This window comes from Engystomops pustulosus, chromosome 2, assembly GCF_040894005.1.
Source record: "Engystomops pustulosus chromosome 2, aEngPut4.maternal, whole genome shotgun sequence".
NCBI classification, from domain to species: Eukaryota; Metazoa; Chordata; class Amphibia; order Anura; family Leptodactylidae; genus Engystomops; species Engystomops pustulosus.
The window spans coordinates 52163136-52183562 of NC_092412.1; the positions used below are offsets into that span (position 1 = coordinate 52163136).

Consider the following 20427-nt stretch of genomic DNA (forward strand, 5'->3'; position numbering starts at 1 on the left):
AATCTTTCAATATTGTTAAAAAATATTGATGTCATACCCATACTTCTATCCAAGCTTAGTTATTCTAGCTCAGCTCCAATTCACTTGCGGCATTATTTGTTTGATGAAATTGTGGAAATCCAAGTCATGTAATGGTGCTGTGGACTGCAAACCAACACCACAGGCGTACTGAATTTTCTAGAACTGGAAAAATAATGAAACGTATGCCTGCACTCAGTTCAAAGATATAAAGGTTTCTAACTCGGCCTCTAATTTGTTTTGCTCTTTCAGAGGGGAAATGTTGATACAGCACACAGATTATGTTTAGTTTAGGCAAGATTAAAGTTAGTGTTTGAACTAATGTAGAACACACATGTAGAATTGGTGTTTAATAGATCTGTTCTCTAAGAAGGATTGATAAAACTTTTGACTTTTGACTTTATAGGTCCTTTACATTGGTGTTTCTCTATAATCCTAAACCAAGTACCCCTTATTCAAATAAATGGCACCATGTTCAACCTTTGCTCTGTGAATTTTAACGTCTCCAAGCTAAGTGCCCCCTAGTCAAATATACTTGTCAGATAACCAATTTACAAAAGACTTTGATCACTGTGCTCCAGATATTAGAAGAAGAGTGAAAGTACTTTCTGAAGATATGGTGTGTATGAGAGCCCAGGCTGTAGGTGAGATTGGAGCCGTACGATATGTCAGCAGGTGTCATAGAGTTGAGTAACAGGGGGAATCAATTCATTGTACACTACCAAAAGGCGAGTGTCCAGATTGAGTGCATGAGAATCAACTAATAGATACAGTGAAGTGGAAACCACTATTAAAATGCTTACCCGGTTAACAAGCAGATCAGAATCAGCGCCTGCACAGAAGATTACCTGCCACCCACTTTTATGGTGGGATAATCATAAGTCCATCATGAGTCCATTTCTTTCATTACAGATCAAAACATCAACGTGTCTGTAGTAAAAGAAAGCAAATGATATAAATCTGAAAACTGCAGAAAATTTCCATCAATTCCCATAAATTTGTGATTAGGAAAGACATCTTAAAATATTAGACTATTGGATATCTAAAAATACAGGTTTGTATCTTTCCATTCTTATAGCAAAAAAAAAATCAAAATTCACTGTATACCTGTAACACCAAAGTGGTAGTGATAATTTTGGCAGAGAAGAGTCAGAGAGATTAAAATTTGCATCCCTTAATCATGCAAGTAGCATAACAATCCGACTAAATATAAACTGCTTCACTCCATTACTTATATACGAGCTTCACCAGAGGTCACAGTGGGCAGAGGGGTCCGTCGTTAACCAGGGGTCGTCTGTAAGTCAGGTGTCCTTAAGTAGGGGACCGTCTGTAATATAACATTGTCAATAGTTTTGAACACTACTGACAGGTAGTCCACAGGTTTCCTTTAAAAGTTTTTTGGGATTATATAGACAACTCAACGTTTAAATTGCAACAAGAAGAAGGACACGCTGAAAGTTATACAGATGCTGCAAACGTCTTCAAACTATGAAGAAGCTAGCTGTCAAATGTGGCATGTGGGAGGGGCAGACAGTTTTAGCCACATGAAGTTTCAATAATCAGAACAAGTCAAGTTTTATGATTGTGCAATGCCTCTTGTTCTTCAATGTGCCAGTTATCACAAGTTGCCACAAACTTAGATGGACAGAACGCTTGAACTGCGAGATCTTGGTTTAACACTCCAGCAGCTGAGATGTTAGCTTTGTACAAGGATGTCTGCCCCTGTGGTTGTAAGGGTATCAACTTACTGGAGCCACAGACAAACCTCTGATGGATGAAAAAATGATGTGGAGTAATCCTTTCTCCTGCCAGTGGAATTGGACATGACATACCAAGACTAAGGCACCAAACAAGGTCTACACAAAACACCAGAAGGAGCCATATGTCCAACTATGACAAAAACTAACAAAGACGGACCTACTGTCACAGCAGGGGTTTAAACACTATTTTTACAAATCTGCCACAGGCAGGCTAGAGAGCCCATATCCGGACAGGAAAATTCAAATATAAAACATCACTTTTATTGGCGCAACGAAAAAGGGATATTGTATGTGAAATATCAAAAGGGACACTTGTTAAATAGTGCCCATGGGGAATATGTGTTTAAAAACACAGTGCAGTTTACATCTCAAGTTTAGTCAGCTACATGGAGTATGATATTGAAACATAGGATCCAGTGTGGTACATGACCAAAGGGGACCAGTTGATACGATCTGAACTGTGACCTGATTGATGTCAAGTAGATAATATATTGAAAGTAATGTAATCCGGTTGTTGGGAAAAATGGACCCACAACCTTGGAAGGTGAGAGGTCAAGGAGCTATACACCCTGTAGTAATTGGACCGGTCAGCTCTCTCAGCTATGAGCATAATCCTATCATGGCTTGTGTGGAAGGCAGTGAGCTCAGTGCTGATGGTAAAAAACGAGATAGTGTGAACAGGCCACTATAATCCACTAGAGACCAAATGAGCTGCCGTCGCAACCAATCACATTGAGTCTATCACATAGGACAGCTTACTCAGTATTTGTCATATGAGATGGTGATAGCTGACTGAATTCTTTATAACAACTGGTCTATCTAAAGTGAAGTGAAATACTTTCACGATCTACCTATAGAGGAGATTAGTCAGTGACCATTATTGGAATCCTATGTAGTATACAGTAAACTGACTGTCTATGACTCTTTAGGTAAGAGAATTGTTTGCTGACTAACTATAGATGCTCTGCACTGCTCATTAAAATTAGGCAAACATTAGCCCCCCGACATGTTTCGCCAGTAAACAGGCTTCAGCAGGGTTATGGGCTAACTGTGATCGCGTCGGCATAACGCCAACCATATAAAGATATGGCCCCTCCCACAGTAAAGATGCTGATGACCAATGGTAGAGAATCAAAGGAAATGGCCCCCTGAACTTGTCACCCCGTAGGCTCACCTAGCAGGCTAGCAGACGATGAGGCCAATGAGCGTTGCCCGATGACGGAAGATGGATCGGCATGTCCGCGTATAAAAGCAAGTGTGTCATTACTGGCACCAACCAATGATAATGCGCGGCGACGGGCCCTTCAGTCAGCTGATCAGTAAATCAGCTGACCTAAGGTCCAAACATGATCGCGCATGACATTTAACTTAGTTGGTTAAGATGAGTATGTAATGTGCATGTCAGTGCTAAGCAGTGGTATCTAAGATAAAGATGAAGATGCTTAGCAGAGATGGCCGGCCCAGCTGCGACTGTACAGAATGTAGGTAAGTATCAGAAAGGGATAAAAAACCTTGGAATGCATGATGTAAAGATGTATTTTTTACTTAGTTACTAATAGTCTTGAAATGCACTGTGTTTTTAAACACATATTCCCCATGTGCACTATTTAACAAGTGTCCCTTTGGATATTTCACATACAATATCCCTTTTTAGTTGAGCCAATAAAAGTGATGTTTTATATTTGAATATTCCTGTCCGGATATGGGCTCTCTAGCCTGCCTATGGCAGATTTGTAAAAATATGTCCAACTATGGCATCAAAGCCTTTCATTATGCAGAGCAGGACCAAAATTTAGGCTTGTATAGAGGTTTGCATCTTCAGTGATAAGTCATGCTTTTGTTTTGAGGGCAATGTCATGAGGAGCTCCATGAGGAAATGTCCCATTAGGCCTATTCCCAGGGTATACATGTATTTATGTGCTCAACACATACCCTATTTAAAATTCATAAAAACTGTTCTGTCAAAACTCCTTACGGTTTGCTTAAATAATTGAGGTTCCTCAAGCCTTACTTTGTGTCCTCTTTACTTCCAAATGCTGGAACGATGCCTCCAGTCTGTGGAAGTCACTGATCTCCCTTATCAACTATGTTTTCTACATTGCCGTACATCTCATTCTACCACCCTGCCCATGGTCTTTATTATGTCAATAATATACAGGTGGGCCCCTACTTAAGAACACCCGACTTACAGATGACCCCTAGTTACAAACAGACCTCTGGATGTTGGTAATTTACTGTACTTTAGTCCCAGGCTACAAAAACAACTATAACAGATATTAAATGTGTCTGTAGTTAAGATTTATGGTTAATCCTGGTTCTTATGACAATCCAACAATTTTAAAATCCAATTGTCACAGAGACCGGAAAAAATGTGGTTGAGGTTACAGTTATAAAATATACAGTTCCGACATACAAATTCAACTTAAGAACAAACCTACAGACCCGGTTTTGTACGTAACCCAGGGACTGCCTGTACTCTAGAATCTATGAATGATAAACTCTACAATCTTAACCTGGCACTTCCATCTCTAAGACCTTAGTTTCACCAATTCTCTGGAATGTGCTGCCTGAACAATTATTTCAATACTAAACTTTGTTTTATATGTGCCCTGAAAACACATTTTAGACAGGTCTTTCACATCTCATAATCTCTTCTCATTTTACCCTCTATTTATACCAATCCATCTCTAATTTATGACCGACCTCCTGACCACCCGGTTAGACCCCAATAATGCTGATGGGATCATCTGTTTCTCTGAAAATAATACCCAGAGCAATGTTTTTCAAGCTTTGAAAGCTTCCCCTTCAAATAGGACCTAGCAGCATTTATTGCTATAGCATTCCCGCACCATACAATAGTATAAATAGATCATTTAGATCGGCCACAGGTTGTGACATGGGTGAACATTTGATGGGATTAAATCACTGACAGTTGCGCTACAAATGCACTAGGAGCAACTACCTGTGGAAGTGCGGACAATAAGGGCTATTTTAAGAAAAGTTCTAAACATGAGAGATTAATGCCGATGATTCTAATTTAACATTAAAAAGAAATCTACCATCAAAATCATATATGAGAAACCAGGTTCACTTACTCATAGATCCAAGGACCGTGACAGTGGTAATCTTATATTTCTTATCCATGGCCCCCTTCCTTCTAAAGTAAAACATCCCACAGAGCCCCTAAGGCACATTAGCATAATTATAGAAGTTGATTTTAGAAGGAAGGAGGCCATGGATAACAAATATAAGAAGATGACCACAGTCACAGTGCCTGGATCTAGGAGTAAGTGTCCCTGGTTTATCATGCCGTGGATTTCCTTTAAATTCAGGGACGAGAAAGGTATGACAACAATTTAAGATGATATGACCGTCTTTGAATAAATGTTGCGTTTTCTTTATACATTGATGGAATTCAGGGTTTGGTCAGTTATAAGGATTTTACAGAAATGGTTGACACGACTGTTTAAATTAAAAATCTTGCTTTTTGCTCATAAAAATTGGGATTGGGAAATGTACCATAGTTTATGGAAATTGAGCCACAAAAAATTCTTGATGCCAATCGGGTTATGATTATGCAGATGTTGTCCAACAATAAATGTGAATTCTTGTTTGTGGGAAATCTGGGAAGAATGCAAATAGGTTTTCCAAGGTGGAAAGCCATGTCTCCTTTTGCTACCTTGAAAGGCAGCCCCCTTAACACCAAGTAATAACATCTGGGATTAAGCAAAACCAGTATATCTATTCCAGAAGGAACAGACTCCCAACTGAAGACAGCACTTTTTCAACCGGTTGGGTCAATAAGACATTCCCTGAAAATAACCTTGTGCATCTTTAGGATCATAAAGAATGTGAAGAAAGGTGCCGCCACGACACAATAGGGTTGCGTGTGACACATGTGGCGTAGACACTTCTTAAATACCTGTGCAAGCAGTTTGCACATAAAAGAATGTGCAAAGTCAGACAGAAAACTTATGCACGGCCTTTAGTAAATCTGGGCCACGGTCTTATTTTCATGTAACCATGGTATTAAAAGTTGGCTGTATTGCAGATGATCATTATTGTGTGTAAGGTCAGTGTTAGACTTTAAGGGTAGCTGTGGGTTTGTTTTCAACTTTCACTGGGACTAGGTTGTATGTAACCCTTGTATACATTGTACACTTTAACCTGTTGTCGTTATAATTTGCCCATCTTCTGGAGTGTAACTCATTCTAACCAAATAAGAGACATACAATCTGCACATAGACGTTACGGGTTCTTGCTCCAACTCAGTTCTGGTGGCTGGTTGAGATGCAATTCATGGTGAACCATTCGTTACTTGAGAGACACACCGTTGTCTTATCCAGCCATCCACTTCGGTATGGATGAGGTGCAAGTACCCCGAAAGAGTTGTGTATAGATGGGTGTCTCCAGTTTCACTGACGTGTGGAAGTTGATTTATACACTTCATTAATCCCACCACACATAACTATACAACTTGAGGTTTAAGGTAACTAATCTCAAATATTCCTTTAAGTCACGTTATTTATCCATCCACTGTCCTTGAGGTTGATCTGGTGGATACATTTTAACTCTAAAACCAAGCATCCTTAAACTAGGAGCGAACCAAGCTTAAAAGCATGCAGAGATATTCACTGGAAACTAGAGTGAGTTTTTAAAAACATAAAAGATTTATTAGAATTTTTTTGGAAGGTGCATGACAGGATGAGCACTTCCAGTATCCACCCAGCAAGGACGGATGATAAGGCACATTGCAAGAGGGTTTACTTAGCTCTTGTTCTGCAGACAGTTTGTTGTAAGAAATGCACAGAAAGCAAAGAAAGGAAAGAAAGATTTGAGAAGACAACACAGCTGAACCCACAGAGATCCAAGCCCACCTTAAGTTGAGCCTGCTGAGGGGGAATCAGTACAAGTTGCTGGGGATATGTGCTCACAAATATCAAACAGGCCATTCTTTCACACGTCTATCTCCTCTATCCTCCCACCTTCAGAAACAGGTAAACAGTAAGATTTGGGAGAGCACCATTTATTGTATGCAATTAAGGTGCCACCTCTTATGGCACTAGCTGGGGCAGCACTTCCTAGGTTCCAAAATGTCCAGGTTTAGTAAAAGATTTATTTGGTTAATTTTTTTTTTTTTAAGACATCTACCCAAACTGTCCTGATTTCTGCCTTGGAGAAGGCTCATCTGTGAAAGAGTCCTGGCCGTGGGACAGCATTGTGCAGCTGTGGTAAAGGTGCTCATGGTTTGGTGAAGACATCTGAAGATTCAGACAATACTCTTCCGTCTTTGGTCTCGACTGTCTTCACTACGATGCTGCGTTTGGTTCTAGATGTTTCCAGTGGGGTGGAGCTGCTGGAATACGAGTAGCTGCCTCCATATCCACCGCTAAGTCCTCCACCGAATCCGCTGGACAGTCCACCGCTGTAACCGCTACTAACTCCTATGGGACAAAATGAAGAAAAAAAGTGTAACTTTTTAATGTGTTTAGAGGAGAGAGCCTAGTGTAGAATTATTCCCTACAATTTTGCATATGTAGCTTTTAAGTTGTAGTGTCGCTGGTTTAGCACTGTAAACCCTTGGTTTATCATAAATCGCAGTGGAAACTGTACAGACAATAGCCTGGAGCAAAGATGTATGAAAATCATATTGGACGACAGTATACCTTCCAATAGGACATGGCTTTATCAGATGTGAAAAGACCTTTAAGACCTTGGCTCTTCCCAGTGAGGTCTCATTACTACAACACTAGTATAGAAGAATTATTTGCACAAAGGCCTCTCGTGTTGACACTGCACTTCCCCATTTCAAGCTGTGCAAGCAAGGAACAGTACGTAACCTAAATCTCTACAGCCAACTTGACAGGACTTAAGAGATCCCACAGAGAGAGGAACAATGACCTCAACAGGAAGGCGAGGAAATACAATAGACATGCTATTGTGCCGAAAGATGAATGGCCAACTTTTCAACCTCAATGGTCTGCTATTTTTTTTTTTTTTTTTAGAAAAGTGCCACTCATGCCCACTAGTGTATCTCTGCCAAGTGACGCTTGTTTCTTATTCTTTATACAACTTTCATATGTTTCATTCATAGTTGATCATGTGTATTCCCTTACATTCTGATCAGGAGTAAAAACTATGGAATTTCTTAATAGACTTACTATTTATTGGAATGAGCTTATTACAGCTCCTAACTTATATTACCAACATGGCATTGTATAGACACTCTACATGTCCCCTTAAAAATGGAACGTTTCTATTATGCTAGACAAGAGTGGTTGAGTATAGTACCTGAGTAGCCGGTAGTCTTGGTCTGGATACTGAGGTTCTGAATTCCTGATTCCAACCTGAAACACAAGAATACGAAGGATACATCACTATATAGCAGATACATCACTAGCTGGAATATATAAGTGAATTATATATCCCCAACTCTACCAAATCCAAAAAAATTCACTGTTTATAGGGTGGTACTCTGTTGTGGGTACTTATCCCAAATGAAGAGAGGTTACAAAGAGTGTCACTGGAAGACTAGTCCTGTCTTGATTTGAACTGACAATGAGCCACATTTATCAAAAGTGAGGTAAAAGTGCTGTTTGCTTAACAAATGTGAAGGGTGCACCAGATAATTGAATAACGGCGCACGGTCTTCAGTTATCTGGCACACACAGTCTTCAATTAAGTGGTGCACTATAAACACTAACTTGCCCCTTTAGGTGCACATTTTTCTGTCTTGCCGGACACAGTGAAACCGCGACACAAGCTGGTGCAGACACTTAAATACATGTGCAAGCAGTTTGCATGCTCTTTTTTTATGTGCCAAGTCAGACAGAAAACTGGCGCAGCCGGTTTAATAAATCTGGCACAATGTATAGTACTTAGATTCCCTTATAGGGGTGCTGCAGGAAGACTGAAGAGTTACTTTGTCAGGATTTCAGATTTTTAACTGATCGCCAGAGGTCCCAGTAAGAGTATATGATGGGATAGTTTTAGTAGGCCTCTTAACAGGTACGGGACAATAAATTGCAAGCAGTGCAGGCAATATATATAGCCTATTCCTTACCGACTCTCTTCTCCTTCCAGCAGTTTCCTGTAGGTGGCAATTTCAATATCCAGAGCCAGTTTGACATTCATCAGCTCCTGGTATTCTCTCAGCTGGCGAGCCATGTCCTGCTTGCACTTCTGTAGAGCGGTCTCCAGATCTGACAGCTTGCAGCGGGCATCTTTCAGTGCCAGATCTCCACGTTCTTCAGCCTCAGCAATCTGTGCCTCAATGTTTGCACGCTGCAGGAATCCACATAAAAAAATATCACAGTTCAGATTCTTCCCATTTTATTATATGAAAGTTAATATTATACTAAACGGATATAGTAATACTGTACAAGATATTTGGCATTACTCAACCTTTCATATTGTAGAATGTGTTTAACCTACCTGTGCCTTCAGAGCATCGATCTCAGACTGCAGCCGTGTGATGTAACGGTTGAGCTCGCTAATTTCGGTTTTGGTGTTTTTCAGATCATCGCCATGACGTCCGGCGGATGCCTGTAGTTCCTGGTACTGTTGACAAAAAACGTAAGGTCAGACTGAGATACACAAGCAACAGCTAATATTCCTTCTCCAGATTATATAAAGATGTACAAATAGAAATACAATGTATAACATTAACTATATAAGTTATTAATAAAACTACTAATAAGTAAGTAGCCTCACCTTTATCTGATACATGCTCTCCACCTCGGCGCGGCTCTTGTTGGCAATATCTTCATACTGAGCCTTCACTTCAGCAATAATGCTGTCCAGGTCAAGGCTACGGTTGTTGTCCATAGACAAAACAACTGAAGTGTCGGAGATCTGAGACTGAAGCTCCCGAAGTTCCTGTGTGTAAGACAAGTACAGGTTAAACATACAAGTCATATGTACATCAGTAGTGCAATATCAATTTTCTAGAACTCCTTGACTGTCTATCCATCTATGGACCTAGAAACAGGACCGTGCCAAATCCAGGATTATAGATCCCTTCCCAAAAAGTATCGCTGGAGAAGTATTGAAATAGGAAAGCAGATATTTTGAACCTTTTTTCAGATATTTTTCTAGAATAGGTGATTCTGCATAGATAAGTGTGCCACATGTAAGACTCTTACTCTCAGGAGTCCGAGCAAATTTTACTCTGCTTTATACACAGAAGTCCTGTTCATAACATGACATAAACATATCACAAAGTTCAGCCTCTCTTCATGTATCACATACTAGATTATAAGCACTTCCCCCCTCCTACTGTGTGCTAAAACTTCCTGTACTGCATTAGGATTACATCAGGCAGAGGGTGAGAAAGAGGGGGAGAGTCTAAGAGTCTGAATCTACAGCACAAAGGGCTCTGGTCACACCCCCAGAGCCCTTCAGGCTCATTAGCATACTTTAACATTTTTAGAAGGAAGGAGGCCATAGATAATAAATATAAGAAGATTTCCATAGTCACGTTGCCTGGATCTATGACTGAGTGTCCCTGGTTTATCACTCTTGATTTTGATGATAGATTTCCCTTAAACATATCAGGGGAAATCAGCTTCTCTCCATGCATCATATACTTCTCACAGATCAAAATCAGCTGATTTACTTGGTTTACTTGGTTACTTTATTTGATTTACTTTTTGATATATGGCAAATATTATAAAAGAATAAATAAATGCCCTTGAACCATGTGCCAATTTAAAAAAGTACAAAATTTCAGTCATATTCTAAGTTGACCTTAAAAAAAAATCTTTTTTACCAATTTCAGTATTAGGTATCAAGGAGTCAACATTTATTTTCCAAATTCTAGAAAATATGTAAAGCAGAAAAAACACAGCTCTCACCTCCTCATAAAGATGGCGCAGGAAGTTAATCTCATCTGTCAGCCCCTCCAGTTTGGCTTCCAGCTGCACCTTGTTCATGTACGCCTCATCCACATCCTGCATATAAAGGGCTCAGTTCATTAATCTAGGAATACAATAACACTTGGCTTCTATAATATATCATATTCCATTAAATTCTCACCTTCTTCAATAGGACAAATTCATTCTCCATTTCAGTGCGTTTGTTGATTTCATCTTCATATCTGCAGAAAACAATAAGATCCATTGTTAGGAAATTGTCTTCATACAAATGATTAGTAGTACAGGGAAGAAGGTAGCTGTCACTTTAAAATAAAACTTTTCCATTACATAAAAGTTGGCAGAACTTTCCTCAATATGATGTCTCCAGACATGCTGTTCTGGGCACCAGCTTCTGACTTGCCATTTATGGTTGCAAGACTTTCGTCAACCTTTCTTAAGGAGTTGTGTGCTCCTATTTATCTTGCAGCTCGGAGCACAATACTTTCACACAGGCATACAGGAAGATAGATGGTGATATGAGGAGATTGAGATTATATCACCATAAGTGTAGAACAAGCCGTCTGAGGTCATTCTGGCTTGTAAGGAACGTGACCATAAAAAGACAAGTTGTCCAGCTGACTGGTTAGAAGATCATCTACTGGTTATTTTTATTTCTGGGGCAAACTAGGGCATGCACTGGATTATTTCTTCTCGGATATGGGTATTTAACAACTACCACCGTCATATGAATACAGGATGGAAAATTGCCAAATTTTGATATTTCCTCTACCTGCCAGTACAATACGCTGGGAAATCTATGTAACAAGCTTGAAGTTAAAAGGAAAGTGATATAAATGACCTTTCCAATAGGAGACCAGTGGGATTCCCAGTATATACCACAGCAAAAAACTGAGCCCATAGTCTAGCTCCATACTCGGAATAATGGCCAACGCGGGAACTGCAAATAGTCACTTGACAACGACAGATGGACTTACAGCTCTATGTGTGCAGGTAACAAACCATGTAGTGCAGATCTTTTATGATCTTTTATGTCCCACTGCCACCACTGATATTCTGATATAGTCCTATACTGGTGAACCCCTTTAAACGGGATCTGTCACCATTCCTCAAGTGTCTATTTTAGTTAATACTTGTTTTCTTTAAAGGGAACCTTCCACCACGATTCTACCTATAGTGGTAGAACGGGTGGTAGGTGGATACATGGGACGTGAGGATAGGCCATTTTAGAGCTAATCCCCACGTCCCCGCTATCTTTTAAAAATCTTTATTGCCCTTATATGTAAATTTTGAAAAGTGGCTAATGGGGCGTGGAGTAGCAAGATATGAGGCTACACGTCGCGGCTACTCCACACCCCAGTAGCCTCTTTGCTCCTCCTACCCTGAGATCTTTGGCGCGCAGATCTCGTCTGAGAAGCTAGAGTTCTGCGCATGCGCAGTAGCTCCGGAGCTGTGGCCGCGCAGCTGCGGGCCTGTGTTCTGCGCAGAAGTCCGGCTTCTCGGACGAGGGTGCGCAGCTACAATCTCAGGGTAGGAGGAGCAAAGAGGCTACTGGGGCGTGGAGTAGCTGCGAGGTGTAGCCTCATGTCCGGCTACTCCACTCCCCAGTAGCCGCTTTACAAAATGTACATATTAAGGCAATAAAGATTTCAAAAAGATAGCGGGGACGTAAAGGTTTAGCTCTAAAAAGGCTATCCTCACATCCCATACATCCACCTACCACCCGTTCTACCTTTATAGGTAGAATCATGGTGGAAGGTTCCCGTTAGGAAAAGACAATTCTGCATCATCTGTTGTAACTTGACATTTATGAATAAATGACAACTGGGTGTTACTAGGTGGAGGGTGTCCCAAGTACACATCCTGGTGACAAAGGGAAAGGTTACACCTATTTACCAATGGAATTTGAGTAAAAATAACCAAGAAACAAGCAAAAGACTAGAGATAGAAAAGAGGCTCCAAGATATGTCAAGAGGTGGTTACATATGTTATGATCAAAGATTTGGATGCCTGAGAGGGTAGCCCCCTCTTATCCACATTACATGACCCACAGGGGGCCCTACCTACAAACAGTGGCCTAACTTAAAGCCCCAGTGCAAAGTCTGTGCCAGGTTCCGACTAAAATGTATGGTTTATAATAATAGTCATATTGGAAAGTGACACCTTATGGGTCCCCTAAGCCCCTTGGGCCCAGTTACAACCACACCCTCTGCACCTCAAGGTATAATCTATTTGCATTGATCATATAAATTTCAGGATACTTGTAAAAGTGGAAGCTGTCCTTCTGTAGGATCTAGAAGGCTAGCGGTCGGTGGCCTTGAAGTACTCACTTGTTCTTGAAGTCCTCCACCAGACCCTGCATGTTTCCAAGCTCAGATTCCAGGCGGTATTTCTCCTGGCCCAGGGTGTCCAGCTGTCGGCGCAGGTTGTTAATGTAAGCTTCAAACATGCCGTCTATGTTACTGCGGGTTGTCTTCTGGTTCTGGAGAAGGCTCCATTTGGTTTCAAGCATCTTGTTCTGTTGTTCTAGGAATCGTACCTATAGAGGACAGGATATAGTATAAGATATTTTCATGACTTATTGGCTATACCAGAAATATTCATCAGGCAGTACCCTGGACTATTAGCCAACATAACGGTAGACAAGGATATTATTTACAAGATGCAAGTAAAACCAATGATGGCTATGGCCCTGGATATAACATCTATTGGGCATCTAAGAGTTGTGCTTCTTGGCCAATATGCAGTATACTTCTGAACAACACCAGGCTGTACCTACCATAGGTCAACATCACTTATAACCATAGGGATGGGTGAGCACCTGTTGCCCTACAATGATGCCACCCATACAACAGTACAATTAACTGAAACCCATCAGAAATGGGATCTTCCACAAGATACTGATCTCTCAAGACTACCCAAATATTACAATCTATTCCTGCTAAAATTGATGGCTGCAAATATATTTTTGGGTTCAAGTCATCCCTTTAGTGTCTTCCCGATGTAGTCATAGGGACACTAGATACAAACAATAACTTCAGGCCACTTAGACACAGGATAAGTCCCATTTCTAAGGAGTCAAGGCTCCAGGAAGATGTGTTATACAGAATGTCTTAGGCGACTTTTCCTGTTTCTAAAGAAGGAAGACAAATGTATTTCATCTGGCTCCCTAACCAATGCTTTGAAGTTTTAAGTAGTGGAAAAAAACCCTGAAAAAGTTCAACTTTCTGCCATGTCAAATGGAGAGAGATTATACAATATGGGGAATCGGGTCAATTAGACCCACTGATCTAAAGGGGAGTTATTGAACCTCTATATTCCTTGGGATCAAATGGGGCCATTCACATTCGGTTCACGATGCCAAGTATATTCCATTGAGAAATATAAAAACAGTATCTCTGGTAAAATATATATATCGATACATTAATGTGACAAAAGGACTCCCCCTAGTGGCTGAATAGGTATGAAAGTAATAAATATAACAGGTATTTCCAAAATCCTACATTTAGACCAGGGTAATTTCCAAATAGAGAAGGGAATACCCCCGGACTCAGCCAAGGTCCATGTGGTAGCCCTGGCAGCAGCAGAACTTATCACGGCCCAGAGAATAGTAATGAGGTGTCCCTGACTTTTCAGGACAGGGGATAACATAAACAGTGACGTGTCGGAGGAAGAGGGACAAGTCTGGCTGCATTTTACTCTTAGAAACAAAGAGATTCCAGGTCTTGAGTTAGTGAATACATAAACCCTGCTCCGGTGTATGAAGTACAGTGTGTCATGGTCTGAATGCTCGCATTATCCTCGGCGCTTGTGTACTCTGTCTTATCAGACTGTGTGTACAGGACCATGAACTGGGCCAGCAAGGTGCAGGCTACTTACACTGCCCTATATGGTAATGTCTACAGGTAAGTAGCTGCACCCCTCCCTACTAAAATAGACAGATGGGGAAGAAATTCTTGCAGAGCCAGATAAGTCATTGTAGTAAATCGGGAGTGTATGACAGCTGTCAGGCTTATATTTGTTTTCCAGTGTCCTATATCTCACAATCTGTAACCTGGATAGGGCCGATATGAAACCCATCCACTACCCTGTGCAAATCGCTGGGGGTTCTGCAGTGGTTAACCAGCAGGGATTGGCTATGTGTCCGCGGCCTATGAGGATAAATTTGCTGCTCATGGTAGTCACACTAGGCACGCTTATAATCACCCAACTTTCCCAAGACACTTACTGTAAATCCCTGGGGGTTCGCCCCTGGCAGTTCTGCAGTGGTTAACCAGCAGGGATTGCACTATATGCATAGATTTGCTATTCGTAGTAGTCACACTAAGCATGCTTATAGTCACCCAGCTTTCCTAAAGGAAGACACTGTTAATCCCCAGGGGTTAGCCCCTAGCAGTTCTGCGGTGAATAACCAGCAGGGTTTGCACTATGTATCCCTAGCCTATGATTATGGATTTGCCATTCATAGTAGTCACACTAAGCAAGCTTATGGTCACCCAGCTTTCCCAAAGGAAGAATCTGTGACTGTAAACTCGCTGGAGGTTAGCCACTAGAAGCTATGCGCATGAATCTGGATTTGTAGTTACATAAGGCAAGATCATTTTCAACAAGCTTTCCTAAATGAAGATAATGTTTAGGTGGGCACTGATAATACAGACTGATCTGCCTTTAGTATGTTATAGAGAAGACAAAGCTAAACAGATTCAACATAATAGAAAATTCTATATAAATATAACTTAATCATTTAAAACCCTGCTTATCCTATGCTTAGGGGTCCAATGGGCGGTCCAACTCACAGACAGTCATCTGCATATACAAACATAGACAGGAAAGGAAGGCAGTTAGTAAATAGGACCGCCTACTGGACTCCTGAGATTAGAAAGTGCACTCATATCATAGCCCTATGAGTGTTGGATAAAAATCTCCCTATTCCATATGGCGGCATACACAGTCATCAGTAATGCAGGCTTTTTGTCTCCATATAAGGTATAACACACATATTATTGGGATATATACTATAGTGATCTAGTTTAGGGCCATTGTCTAGTGCACAGTGAAAAGTGCCTGGGGCTGGAAATCAGACGGTAAACACTGCAATACAAGGAGATCCGTCAGACTGGAAAGGAACTCGGCAAGAATTACGTTAGTAGATCCTGCATATCCCGGACAGTCTCTGTTGATAGCATTTACCTGTGCATGCCCTGGAGGGGGGGACCGGATTATGAAACTATGCAATACCTACACAGAGGCCCCTATTATTGTGCTAGGATAATATTACCCTGGAATTGCTCCCATTTAATAGAACTAAGTAGTATTATTGATACTATTTCCATATGATATGCATGAAAAGTTCAGCCAACAGCTGTTACTCCCCTCCATATACATGCATGCCTGGCTATGGTATGTGTCCAATGTAAATGACCCCAACTAGTAATGTTACATCCAACTTTTCTAGAGTCCTGAAAAGCAATCCATATGGCTCTAAAATGAGCGCTATCCGAATGAAAATCATAGAAGTTTTAGGATTTAATGACACACCTTATATTTTAGTATATTTTTATATTTCCATAACTGCCACCAAGCTTTTTCCAGAAACTCTGTATATTGTAATAGTTAACACTTTTTAGCCACATATGTCATATAACATAATATAAAGGTTAGAGCTCCTGTACCCTTTGCACCCAGAGTATAATAATAACTGCCTTTATGACACCTACTAGTGTATGGTAATTATAGATATATATAGGTGATCAGTAACCAGATTCCCAGCATGCCCTATACAGCCGCATGCTATCAAACTATGTTGGGAGTTCTTGTATTGAAACAGATGGAGCTCAATATTAAATAATTAGAATTAAAGCTGAAAGATTACAGGGGTTAGCACTATAGAGATAGGTAATGCCATTCAGGGATCTTGAAAAGCTGGGTCATGGTCATGTTTGGGTGTATGTGAGGCCAATTTCTTTTGTCACAACTCTATAGAAATACATTATTGAGAAGAGCGCCATTTTGTACCGGGTACGGAAAATGAAATTGTCTAATATGTGCTAGTCCTGACCCATTTATGGCCAAAAAAGTGTGGAATTCCGTACATGACCTGCAGTACATAGAGAATGTTCTAGTAGAGGGATAGGTGTGTATGAGCTCTACCTAGGAGGTCAATGGTCGCCGTGTCTGGTATGTGGCAGTGTCCCAGCAGTGGAGAGGGTGTGACCCAGGGTGGCACTGGCTGTCACTTCTCATAATGTGCCAGACATACCGCCATATACTTCAAGAAAAGTCTTTGATTGTAACACAACCGGATTAGGAAAGAATAACTAGCGTCGATATGATCAAAATTCTGAAACGCAGAAATAACTTCAACTCCCAATGAAAACTGTGACTAAAATACTTATTTTATACTTGGTCTATAGTATCTATAGTACTAAAATATTACTACATATTATGCAAAGATCAAATGTGTGACAAGTGACAGATAAGAAGATACCAAATATTGTATAAATATTTAGCAACAGTAAAGTTAGTACTTGTAGAAGAGTTATGTAAGAAGTTGTGCAGAGGTGAGGGTGCAGGATGGCACCCAATGCCAGGCGTGCAGGTGCTTCTCACTCACCTTATCAATGAATGAAGCGAATTTGTTGTTGAGGGTCTTGATCTGCTCCTTCTCCTGGGTCCTCACTTGCTGGATGTTGGGGTCGATCTCCAGGTTGAGGGGGGCCAGCAGGCTCTGGTTGACGCTGACCTGGGTGATGCCAGCTGAGCCCACACCTGCACCCCCATAGGCAGACCTGTAGCCACTGCCAAACCTGGATCCTCCTCCATAGCTGGAGCCCAGGCTGAAGGCTGCGGTGCTGACCCTGCCGCCGGCCGGGGCTCCGCTGTACGAGTAGCTGCTGAAGCCGCCGCTGCGGGGCACGGCGCTGCTGCTGGTGCGGTAAGTCACTTTGGTGGTCTTGATGGACATGGCGGCTACAACTGGTGACTGCGGTGCAGGAGTCTAGAGGAGAAGATGTGCAGCGCAGGGAGCGGCTGCCCTTATATACACAGCCAGCAGGGGGGGCAGCCCGCACCCTGCACCTGAGTGGCTGGGCACCGGGGGGCGGGGCTGTCACCTGCCCGTGCCTGGCACGTCCCCCTGCTCCCCGCACAAAGGGTTAATACTGTCTGGACGGGTGTGTGTGGGGGCTACACACACCCAAATAAACAAAACTGCTGACATATGAGGAACAGGGAGCCCCAAAACACAGAGCAGCTGGTATCTGCTTCTGTAACCTAGTCCTATAACTAGTGATTCTCCAAGATCTTATGTTTTAATTCTTAAAAGTGAGAAATGGACTAAAAATGTAACCTCCCTAATCTCTCCTGCGCCCCTGCTCCAGTATTATGTGCATTTTCATGTGACATGCTATATTTTGTGGCAGTTTTTTGTTTTGTTTTTGCAACATTTGGTTTTCAAAGTTTTGTAAAAGTTAGTTTTTTGTGCTTTTTTGGAGGAAAATATACAAATCATGCTGCTACTTTCTGTAGATTTCACTTGCAGAAAAGATCTGACTTAGGACATGGTGGGAAATGTGTACTACTAATAATAATAATTCCTATATATATATATATATATATATATATATATATATATATATATATATTATTCAATAACTAGCTAATTAATTATTTAGAATAATAAAATAATAATTCTTTATTTATATAGCGACACAGATTATGTAGCGCTACACAGAGCTTGCCCAATCAGTCCCTGTCCCCAATGGGGCTCACAATCTAAGGGGGCGGATGCACACGACGCTACATGGACGCTATTTTATTTGAGCATCCATTTCATCAAAAAGTAGCGCATGTGCCACTCAGAACCATTATTCACGGATCACTCATAGACTATGGAATAGGTAGCAGGTATCCCTAATGGAATCCATAGGGATTGTCACCACGTTTTCCCCTTGTTAATAAGTAGCAATGGTTAAAATGTTACTTTCTGAGTGATTATAACTACTATTACAGTCACACAGGAATCTTGAGATTTGATCTTGTAGACATACTTTTGCTCCAGAACCAGTTCCAAAACTCACAACTCTGATTAAAAGTAACCTGGGAATCTACTGATTTGGGTTTGGAACCCATAGGTCACCGAAGGTATCAGCCAGCTATGGAATTTAATCGAGAGATATCCTGGGTAATGTCTATGGGAGTAGGTGGTAAATATGTATAGGTTGTTTCATAACCTACTAGGGTCTGTAAGTGAAGATATGATCGCAGAGCCATGAGGTCCCAATGCACATTACTTATACAAGACGGGCTTCATATTTTCAGGTTAATGCACATATAAAGTCCTTAGTGCATCTGGATGCTATGACCTATGGGCTTTATTGAATGAGCATAAGTCAGAGTTACATACATTTCAACAGACATTCAGTGTATACATGACATATACAATAAATTAAGATTCACACGTAGTGTTGACAGCACACAGGAGTATAATCCTCAACTGTGCCATGAAAACACTATACTAGCACACAGCTCGCTCAATTGACCTAACTAAACACGCATTGCATCTCACTTACGGCGACGACCAAGTGTAAAAACGGAAAAGGGTGCGGGGTGGAAGGGGAAGGGGTGGGGGTAACACTTGCCCGAAGCTTTATTGAAAGACAGACACAGAAGGGGGAAAAACAAGGAAGGGAACCTAGCAAAAGTCCACTTCCTGGTTTGGGTCGTTTGCATAATGTATGTGTGACCCAGAAACCCCTGTAAAAGTCCAAATCTAGTGGAAAGTGAGTGTTTTCACTTCTTCGGTCTATTTGTTGGATGGTCACTAGATACTGATTACCTATACCTCATTATCAGATCTATGGGGTCCGTTAGCTGTTCTGGTCTTCCTCAGTGCAAAAATGTCTGTAGTGAACTGAGAAGACTCCACCTACTGTATAATGGTGGTGCAAGGTACTGCAGCCTTGCACCCTTTTAAAGGACATCTACCACCAGGATGAAGGATTGTAAACAAAGCACACTGAAATACTGGTGTGTGCCCCCTCTGGCAGGATCTGCTCTTCTCTTTATTCCTATGCCCTGGTTTTTGCAAAGAAAAGGCTTTTAAAATGATGCATATTTGTTTAACCCTTTTTTCTTAAAAACAAGGGCATAGGAATCTTAAAGAAGAACAGATCCGGACAGAGGGGGCACACAACAGTATGTCAGTGTGATTGGTTTACAATCCTTCATCCTGGTGGTAGATGTCCTTTAAGCAAATTAGGTGTCAAAACTCCACCAATCCGATGTTGATTACCTATCCTGTGAAAGGATAGTGGAGTTTATTGGACCGATCCTAGAATCACTGATCTGAACAGACCAGTTCAGTTAAAAAGTTCTTGGTTTGGCCCAGTAAGTCCCACAAGCGCACATTGGGGGTTTGTCAGACAGACAGCAGGCTTTAGTTTGTATCTGAAACCATGTGACATGGGGAACTACACTGTCATCTTTATGGTTTGGTACATCCTTTAATTTGTGAGGAATCAATGACAGGTGTATCACTTTACCTGAGCAGGTCATCCGCATACACAGGCCTGGGTCAGGTCAGGGGTCTATTGTCCATATGACATACTATAGCAGTCTATGGAGGATCATTAGACAGATGTTATCTACTGAGGACACGTTCCGTTATGTAACACCAATAGTATAATCACCTGTTACATGCTCTGCAGAGCCATCCACTACCTGTCATCCGAAATTACATACCTGTCATTAAACAAGGTGAAAAATTTGTTATCTGA

The 20427-nt window shown here is 41.2% G+C and overlaps 1 protein-coding gene across 1 annotated transcript; it reads right to left on the reverse strand.

Moving 5' to 3' along the window:
* Window positions 1-6425: 6425 nt before the first annotated feature.
* LOC140117662 (keratin, type II cytoskeletal 8-like) lies at window positions 6426-17669 on the reverse strand. Its single transcript, XM_072134593.1, has 9 exons — window positions 17265-17669; window positions 12982-13190; window positions 10815-10875; window positions 10634-10729; window positions 9492-9656; window positions 9213-9338; window positions 8842-9062; window positions 8070-8125; window positions 6426-7222 (listed from the first exon to the last, which is right to left on the reverse strand). The coding sequence occupies exons 1-9, from the start codon at window positions 17613-17615 to the stop codon at window positions 7020-7022; spliced, it is 1488 nt and encodes a 495-aa protein (XP_071990694.1). The 5' UTR covers window positions 17616-17669; the 3' UTR covers window positions 6426-7019.
* Between the last annotated feature and the right edge of the window lie 2758 nt (window positions 17670-20427).